This window comes from Arachis ipaensis, chromosome B9 (assembly GCF_059453495.1).
Source record: "Arachis ipaensis isolate K30076 ecotype BB chromosome B9, ASM5945349v1, whole genome shotgun sequence".
In the NCBI taxonomy this organism is placed as follows: Eukaryota; Viridiplantae; Streptophyta; class Magnoliopsida; order Fabales; family Fabaceae; genus Arachis; species Arachis ipaensis.
Genome location: NC_142444.1, coordinates 33,515,806 through 33,526,167, shown reverse-complemented (window position 1 = coordinate 33,526,167; position 10,362 = coordinate 33,515,806). Strand labels below are relative to the sequence as shown.

General features: G+C 33.8%; 1 protein-coding gene across 1 annotated transcript; it reads left to right on the top strand.

The window, feature by feature from the left end:
* Positions 1–1,306: 1,306 nt before the first annotated feature.
* On the top strand, positions 1,307–7,657 carry LOC107616568 (uncharacterized). The gene is made up of 6 exons (XM_016318517.3): positions 1,307–1,681; positions 1,858–2,084; positions 4,621–4,731; positions 4,842–4,997; positions 5,116–5,357; positions 6,946–7,657. Exons 1-6 carry the CDS (start codon positions 1,389–1,391, stop codon positions 7,276–7,278), a joined length of 1,362 nt encoding a protein of 453 aa, XP_016174003.1. The 5' UTR covers positions 1,307–1,388; the 3' UTR covers positions 7,279–7,657.
* Positions 7,658–10,362: the final 2,705 nt, after the last annotated feature.

Genomic DNA, 10,362 nt, shown 5'->3' with positions numbered 1-10,362 from the left:
TCACTGGTAGTATGCCATACATGTGCAGACATTACTAGCCAAGTGGTCGTCATTTTTTTTTTTGGGTTGTCAGTTACAATGAACAATGTATAGGTTCAAAGGTTTAATGCCAGTTACTCAGTGTTTGATTACCTGTGATTTTGCTAGCTTTCATTTTCTGCATTACATTGCAATATACAGGATACAAAATTCATACATTTCTAGAAAGAACATATTCAAATTTTTCCAGGCAATACGTAACAAAATTTATCATATTAAACCATCAATCAGTTCTTACAACTTAAAATACTAGCAATCAGGACAATTATAATCACATACATACACCATCTAATTGGATTTTTTTTGGACTCTAAAGCTACAATCCTCTTCTCTAAACAATTGATCTTCTTTTCCATGCCATGCTTCCATTCATGCTCTTCAACATCACCTAATTCTTTCTCTTCCTGGAACCTTGAATCACTCAACCCAAGCCTTCCAATGTGCTCATCTAACCACAAAAAAACTTGCAATGGGGTTGTCTCACCTGCACAAAATCATTCCACATATATCACCATGAAAATCTGGGTTACCCAAAACCCTAACACTAACATATTCCCACACAGCTATACATACCTTATAAAACGGACAGCCGAGAAATAATCTGTTAGGGTTGCTACTCGTCTTCGACATGAACATGATGGCGTGTTCTCCACAGAAGCACTTCGGTGACACCCCATCTTTGCCATCCTTCCCCTTAGGACCAGAAGCTTCGACGAATTGCTCTTCTCTTCCTACACCTCCACTCCTTCGCGAGCAAGATGATACCCCATCCGATGCCATGCTCCCTTTCTTCCTTCACCGCCTTCACCCTTTCTATCAACTCGAGGAAATAGGGTTCAAGAATTTGAAAGATTGGGGGTGGGGGAGAAAGGTGTTGTTTAAGGAGGCTGGGGACTAATCTGTCCTATTTCCAGAAAGTCTTGCCAATGTGGCATCCCAATCAGTCCACGTCAGAGCCACGACAGCCAACTCAGCACTTTCTGACGGGGCTTACGGGCTGAGATTAACGGGGGGATAGATTTGTCCAAAATTTTGAAAGGTCAGGGACATTATTGTATTTTGCAATCATCAGGGACGAAAATATCTTCTAAAAAAAAGGTCAGGGACGAATTTATCATTTTCTCTAATGTTATTTTTTCTAAAATAAAAACTTTACTTACTCAGCCATTCCTTTCCTTTGCTATCATTTATTGGTGTAATGGATCCCACTTTATCTATCACGTTCGATCTAGTTAAAGTCAACTAAGTTACCATATTTAGAAAGTCAGCAAACTTAGAACCAACGGTGACTATTTGACCGTCAGCTTTTCTCAGTCATTCGTTCACTCTGCCACTTGTTATTAACAAAAATGGCTTCAAATCTTCTTCTGCTCCAAGCTTCCCACCCTCTCCCCCATCACTCACTGTCATTTTCCCGCCAAAAACGAAGTCCTCCGCCTCCCTCACTCTCTGCACACAACTCTTCTTCCTCTTCCTCTTGTACTCATTCCACCATCGTCAAGATCAAGGGTTCTTCTTCTTTGGCCACACGCAGTATTGTTGCATCTGCCATTGGATCCAACTTGAATGCTCCTCTCATCTCTCCTCACGATAATTGGGGAAACTGGACCGCTCTCTTCGCTGCCGCCGTCTTTGGAATCTGGTACTCACGCTTGAATTGATTTGAATGTACGACATTCGTAGTCAAAAGTCAAAACAGTCCACTTAGGGACTTTGATTAGCAAAATTATTGCAAGAGGGGTTAATTTAAATAATGATTGATAGAGATTAATTTGAAGATTTACTAATTCTGGCTTCTGAGTATTGTGGGATTGTAAGGTCAGAGAGGACCAAAATTGGGAGCACGCTGAGTGGATCTCTGGTGAGCATATTGGTGGGACTTGCAGCCAGCAATGTGGGGATTGTTTCCAGTAAAGCTTTGGCATACGACGTCGTCTTGAAATTCCTTCTCCCTCTGGCTGTTCCCTTGCTGCTCTTCAGGGCCGACTTGCGCCGCGTAGTCAAGTCCACTGGAACACTCCTCTTGGCTTTCTTGTTAGGCTCAGGTGAGGTAACTCATTTTGTTGCGGCTTTGCCTTCTCCTAAGTGCAAAACTCATTAAAGTGTAAAAGTGAGGGATTAAGCACCATTGGACAATAGAAACTATTGATCTAAATCATTTTTTGTTTAGATTTGTTCCTTTGTGGGTTCATATGTCTGCATTTAACTGGCTGGTATAATCAGCTTTGGTTTTAGTGTACTGTTTTAGCTACTCCATTCTGTGTGCAATCTGCACGAAGCGTGAAAGCAGTTCCATGATTGTAGAGTGGTAAATCATAAAAATAACTGGAAGGGTTTTACTTTGGGCTTCAATTGGAAAATGTTGGTTAAATATCAGTAAACTTAAATGATAATGTGTTTAAATAGTTTGGTTTGGTTATCAATGCAGTGCTTAGTGTTTACATCCTTGATGTTTCTATCGGGTGTGCAAATTTGTTTTATGAAATTGTTGAAGATGTTAACATGAAGTTGAGAAGTTACAATCTTTAGTTGTCTTCTGCTGGATTTGTTAGACTCATCCACTGATGAGTAGTTTGATTTAGACTCCTTTCATTTTCTTCTAGACTAGGTTAGTGGATCTTATGCAGAACAATGACTTCCAGTTATCTTTTAAGTTCCTTTGCATCCATGATTCTTTTGTTCCGCTTTTTCTTGGTTTCGTACTTCTAGAAAACCTTTAAGTCTGTTTTACAAATGTTTTTTTGGAGGCTTGACTATTACATTTGTCTAAAGCAATAATCATAGAGTGGCAAAGAGAAGAAATAAGTTTATTAAGGCATGGAGAGAGTGAATGAATTATTCCAATATTTTTATGACAAAACTGTTTGGAATGAGGGAAAAGATATTTGCACATTGATAATGTAAAGGGTGTACCATTCCAAAAAACTTCAGCAAATAGAGTTATCTTAATGACATTTCAATCAAATGTGCTTGTTTCTTCTAGTATTTCTGGTCTTACAGAAAGCTATCTTGGAACACTATGTACTTGAGTTGAACTAATGCTAGACACTAAGCTGCGTTTGTTTTAGTTGCTCTGGCATGCATATGTACTTGAGTTGAACTAATGCTAGACACTAAGCTGCGTTTGTTTTAGTGGATAGGATAGAACATGACATTAAGACAGAAACAATAGTATAGAGACACTAAAAATTATCCTTTTTATATTCTGTTTGGATATAATGTACAAAACACTCATGTAATGTCTAATATTATGTTTGGATGCACATGGATAAGACTAAAATATTATGCGAAATGACTAAAATAGACATCTTTCATACCCTCCTCTCCCTCCTTCTGTCTCTCACTCCTTCCTTGTCGCCTAACCCTTCCTCAGTTGCTGAAAGACCGAGGAATGATACCTGCTATACCTACTAAACTCTGTTTCTGCCAATTCAGTCTCTCTTGCCCAATTCAACATTCAAAACTTTCTACGTACAATTCATTTTCGTATTTCTTTAAATTTTTTATTTTTTCGCTTCTGAATTTTTTATTGTGTAAATTGGAGATTCAATAAGTCTTTTTACCCCAATTGAAAAAAGAAGAATACAGAGATAGAGAAAGAGTAGGGAGAGACCTCTTTGAGAACCTATATGAGAATAACAACGATGCAAAGAAGAAGCTCAAATTAGGGTTTTTAAAAAAAGGTAATTAATTATCTATGGACAAAAAGAAAAAAAATTTTCATTAAAACTCCGTGTCCACCCTCCCAAATCTCGTGTCCATCATTGTCTTTCGTTTAAAAGTAGATACAAAAATAAAGAAAACCTGGAGACACTGTATCAAGTGTCCATGTCTCTCTCTCCAAACACTTTTTTAGATATTTATTGTCTATGTTTATGTGTCCTGTCTACAAAAATAAATGCAGCCTAATGAAGAATTTTAAAGGATGACTTATGTGAAATATATGATGGTAAATTAAAATGAATTTGGAATTAAGTGAGATGATAGCCTAGGGCTGGTTTGAGCATCAAAAGGCAAAACCATTAAAGCAGGTAATTAAATGTTTGAAATGGTCCATACTCAACTGCTAGCATCTTCCAATTTTATTGTACAGTTCAAATGTGTTTCAATTAGGATATTTGGAAGGAAATTTGAAAAGAAGCATCTCAAGATATGGATCTCAGCAATAGCTTTCACATTTCTCCAATAACCTTTTTTCCCCCTTCACTTTTCAGCTTTCACAAATCACTATATAAGATTTTTACTAAGATTTTTAAGTTATTAGTAAGTCCAGTATGACAAAGAACATAAAGTACACGCTTAAGTGACTAGTAAAAATATATTTTGAAGCTGAAACCAATTTGTGGATGCCAATTATGTAAAGTAATTACAGTTGTTAGCTTACGAACTGAATCCAAAACTCATATTAATTTGTCAAATATATGTTTTCTTGGTAAGTTTCTATTTTCCTTACGTATCACAAGTTCACAACAATTACAAATGCTATTGTTAAAATTAGCTTGTCCCGAGCCTTCTTTATTTCTTCATTTTCTTTGTTTTATCAAGTATTAACCTATTTTCTCCTCTACGTTTTCGTGACAGTTGCAACTACAATTGGAACAGTAGTCGCATATCTGCTTGTTCCAATGCGATCGCTTGGTCAGGATGGTTGGAAGATAGCAGCCGCACTCATGGGCAGACATATTGGAGGAGGTCATTTTCATTTTACTTCCTACATCTCATTAATATTTCTATGAATGTTTGTACATTCAAATCACATGGCTTCACTACTGATATCTATTATTGTGTTCCTCATTGTGCAGCTGTCAACTATGTTGCAATTTCTGATGCCCTTGGTGTTACCCCATCAGTTTTAACCGCCGGGTTAGCTGCAGACAATGTTATCTGTGCAGTGTATTTTTCAACATTGTTTGCATTAGCCTCTAGAGTGCCTCCAGAAGCCTCAACATCTGTGAATGGTAGCTTAAATTCTATTTCGATTATAATATTACAGTTAGTATGTGCAGTATTTCTTTGGCATTAGCCATGTAATATTAACTTATTTATTTAGTTACTTAATTTTTAAATGTTTTGCAGACGATGAAATAACTACCAAGTCTAATCCAAGGAACACACTTCCTGTGCTCCAAATGGCTACTGCTCTTGCTGTGGCCTTTTCCATGTGCAAGGCTGCCACTTTTCTTGTAGGATATTTTGGAATCCAAGGGGGTATTCTTCCGGTGGTAACAGCAATTGCTGTAATTCTTGCAACTGTATTTCCCAAACCATTTTCTTCACTTTCACCCTCCGGCGAGGCTATGGCTGTGGTTCTCATGCAGGTGAGTTAGTAATTCTCATAGGCAGGTTTTGTCACAGTAAGAAGTTACTGTTTAGTGACAACGATACGAGAGATACAATTATATAATTTGATTTTTCTCCCCTTTTTAAGAACATTAGGGAATGATGTGATGATAGCGACAAAGTATTAAAAAATGAATAAAAATCTACAACCAAATAAAATAGTTAACCAAGTTCAACCAAGTTATTATAACCAAGTTCTTCTTCTTCTTCTTCCTCCTCCTCCCACCCTTGATGCTGCTACTTTTTCTTGTTTTCCTCCCTTCCTTTCTTTTTCTCATCTTTCTCTTTTATTATCGTCGTCACCAGCACACCACCACCTCCATCTCCTCCTCCTCTTCCTCCTTTTTCTCATTTGAATTTTTCGATCTCCTCCTTCCTTTTCCTCCTCTTCCATCATCATCATCATCATCATCATCATCATCATCATCATCATCATCATCATCATCATCATCATCATTATTATTATTATTGTCATTATCGTTATTGTCATCATCATCATCTTCTTATACATATAACTGTTCAAATTTAGAATGCATCGAAATTACTTAGTGATGATGACACACAAACAAACTCAGTTCAAAACAAGCACACAAACTAAATTCAATTATCCACAAAAGTACATGCATGTAAATAATACAAAAAAGCCATCAATATGACTTAAATGACACTAGAAGTCTAGAAGTACTACAATTATCTTGCATGAACTAATTACACTAAATCCAAGTTAATGAGACCAAGTGCACCTTATTTAAATTCAAAATGCACCGAAATTACTTAATGATAACGATATGCAAACTTAATTCAAAACAAGCATACACCAAGTGCATCTTATTTAAATCCAAAATGCACTGAAATTACTTAAATAATAACTCAAAATTCCTTGTCCTTTTTCTCTTCATTATCATCATCTTCTTTTTTTGTTCATTTTCTCCTCCTTGTTTTACCTTCTCATGATTCTTCTTATTTTACTCTCTTAATAAGAATAAAAACAAGAAAAAATCAAACAAAGAAAAAGAAATACAAAATGCTGCAAAATCAGTAGAAAGAGTAGAAGGAAAAGAAAAAAACGTAGAAGAGTAGCAATAAAAAAATGATGATAAGAAAAAAATACGCAAAGAAGAAGAAATGCGAAAAATAAGAAGGAATTTGAAGAAGAAGAAAAAAAAATGAGGAGGAGAAGGAATACGGGATATTAACGTTTACGTGTGGGGGTAGTTGGAGTGTGTATTCTCGCTCTCACTAATGAAATTGAATTTTTTTGCTAAGTTTGGACCAACTTAGTTGGACTTGATTGCCAAAAAAATTTAAATATATAACAAAGACTGAAAAAAACATATAGGAGTTAATTATCACTTATTAAAAAATATTCATTTATTTAATTTTAAATTTTGATTATGATAATAAATTTTTGGATGTTTTACACCAATAATGTAGATTGAGAAATACTCCATTCTTTTACATTTTTTTGTAATCTTATTCATTGTTGATTGGCTAAATTCTTATCCAATAAATATGAAGTTTATAAAGTTGATAATAAGTTATTGTTTCTACTGCTCATGAAAACAGGTGTTCTTTGCAGTAATAGGTGCAAGTGGTAGCATATGGAGTGTTATCAGAACAGCACCTAGCATCTTCCTTTTTTCTTTTGTTCAGATAGCAGGGCATCTTGTGGTGATTCTTGGATTGGGAAGACTGTTTCGGTTCGACTTGAAGTTGCTTCTTATTGCATCCAACGCTAATGTTGGAGGGCCAACCACAGCATGTGGAATGGCAACTACAAAAAGGTGGGATTCTCTCATTGTGCCTGGCATTCTTGCTGGTGTATTTGGAATTGCCATTGCAACTTTTCTTGGCATAGGATTTGGTCAAACAGTATTAAAATACATGTGCAATTCATAGCTCTATGTAAGAACTTCCTCCTCTTCTTCCCATTTCTTAGTTTTGATAGGTTTTGAGGAGTTCAAAGATACAATTTGTGTTAAAGATAATCAACCCTAAACCCTAAACCCTAAATCCTAAACCCTCTAAAACTCCTCCTCGACTTTGAATTTCAATTCAATAATTTTTTTGTGCAACCTAGGCTATGAATTTCAATTCAATAATTTTTTTGTGCAACCTAGGCTAGGGAATTCAGATTTGAATTTGAAATTCAAAGATAGAATTTATTTCATTTTATGTCTTATTAAATAATTTAATAGAAGAGATTATTATGCACTCTATTTCCAATTACGTGAGCAGTCATCAGCATTGATAAAAGCCATACTGCTATTTCTTTTTAGTTTTTGAGTTCTCTTTTTTTTTTGAGTTTCACTTTTAGTTTGAATAACAGAAAAAAGACAAATTCTCTGCTGTATCCACATACCATTTATCTCTACAAAATACGAGACGAAAAAGAACGATTTTTTTAGAAGGGATGTAATGAAATTTTTGGATTGACTATTACTATAGCCTAATATATTTATATAATAGATATATAGAATATTATTCTAAATTTTCAGTTTTATTGGATGGACTGATGTAGACAACAAACATTTAATTAACAATATTCATTCAAATATTGAAGTAAATTTTAATCTAACTAGCAATAACAAAATTCCAGACTCAAACTGGGGAGACATTTCAGAAACTCAATTGGACTAGAGGAGATTTTCTTGTAATGATTGAAATGACGAATAGTAATTATATCAAAATATATAAGCAGAAGTCATGAAGAGTATTCACAAATTATTTATGACAAGATGTAATGCTTTTTTGTTTTTTGTTTTGATCAATGTAACTGGCACCATGTAGTAAAATGATAATACATTGTTGTTTTCTAATCCTACAGATAATGTGAACGCACTAATTTTTTTTTAAAGATGAGTTCAAGTAGGTATCTTTTAAATTATCCATTTATTCAGCTTTTTATTACATTAATTTAAAATTAAATTAAAATAAACACATTTAAATAGATTTAATATTTTTTTTAAATTAAATACACATAAAAAAATATAAAACTAAAATTCAAAATTTCAATTTTAAATTTTCAAATCAATTTTAAATCTTCTAAGTTCTAATCACTAGTACATCCCAAATAAAACAAAAAAAAAACTAAGTTTCAACAAGCTAAACACACTCCTCATCTGTCGCCACTCCTCCTCGGCACCGCCTTCCTCCTCTTTGCTGCTTACCCATCCGCGCCGCCTTCCTCCTTGTTGCCGCTTTCTCTACGTCGAAAATGCATCTTAGATATTTTGATGTGTTTGTGCTGATAAATTTTCTTTTTTTTACTATTCTGTTTGATTTGATTTGGGATTTGTTATCATTAATCAAATTTTCTGGGCTACTATAGTGCTTGGTCTCTCTTTTTTTCTTTTTGTTTTTGTTTAATAAAAAGTTTTATCTTTTTAATCTATACATAATATTGGATGTGTCTATAGTTCTCTTTCTTTTTTTGAATGTGTTTGTATTGATATTTTTTCATGCCTTTGTGTGATTTAGAGTTTGTAATATTAATATAATTTAGATGTGTAAATACTTAATTTTAAATATGTTTATGTTCATTTAATTTTGGATGTATTTATGGTCAAAATTTTGTTGTTCATTTTTTAGATTTTATATTTCCATCACAAAAAATGAATGTATAATTGTTTGTGAACTCTGCATAAACATAATTTAATAGGAGCCAATTGAATTTGTAATCAAGTGCTGTCAAAAAAGAATAACAGAATTCTAGTTTGTGTCCCTATTTTGTGTAGATAATCATTGAAATACTAAGATTTGTTTATTGTTGTTCTAATATGAGAATTTCAAACCTTAGACTTGGAAAAAATGTGGAAACTACTAGAATAAAAAAATGTGCATGCCTATCTGTTGGCTAAATCCATTTTGTCAATAAGCATACATATGTCAATATATAATGTTTAACATAAGAACCCAATCATTCTTGATCTGTAACATAAGAAATATGGGCGTTCTCATTCTATAAGTTCTTTCTTTGTTCCTTTTCAAAATTTGAGAGGATTCCTCTCTCATGCTGAAGTTGACGTCCATTCATTGGCTTCACTATATTCTCACGTGGTAGGTTTTTATGGATGTATCTGTATGTCTTTGAAGTTTAGACACTATATATGCAATGCTTTACTTAGATATTTGGATGTGTTTATAATTTTTTTTTTTGGATATGTTTGTGTTGATATTGTTTTTTTTTCATGCCTCTATTTGATATGAATTTTAGATGTATTGATAAAATACTTAGCGTACTTTTTTATAATTTTAAATGTGTAATTTAAGTTTAATTTTGTCTTGTATTCAATATGTAGTCCAAAACCACAATGCTACTAAAAAAATACTTGTGCTAGTCCAAAGAAAGGAAAAGAAGAGCTAATAAAGCTTCCATGGACAAGTTTGATGAATCCAATGCAATGATAAAACTATCAAAGAAAAAGTTAGAAGGCCGAAGAAATTAGAGAGTCCTAAAAAAGTAGTTTATTTTACAATTTACGAATTTTTGGAGTTAGTAAGTGATAAACACAATATAGCATAAACTAACCAGTGTGTCAATTTTTTAGAAAACGTTTGATACTCGATGCACTCCAACTGCCATCGCGGATATGATGGAGCATCTGAAATATAAAGATTCGATCAAATACTAAGGCAAGCATTAGGACTCTCTGCAAAAGGTAATACCTAAAATATATAATTAATACAAAACGCATATATATTTTCTTCAACGGTGTATAGTAAGGCTACTGTTAGTTTTTTTTCTCTGGTAGTACTTCTCTCACTCTTGTGGTTCCATTTTACAGGTGATAGCTTCCCAAACTTAGATCCGAAAAAGCATCATTAACTCAGACATCTTTGAAGGCAGAATCCAAAAAGAAGTTAAGAACCATGTAATTAGATTTTCAGTTGCAACCGATGTAGAAAAAAAAGAGTTCTGATGCTACTTTATAATGTTTGTCATGAAGACCTTCCTGTTTGCTATGGGAAAGACACATCTAT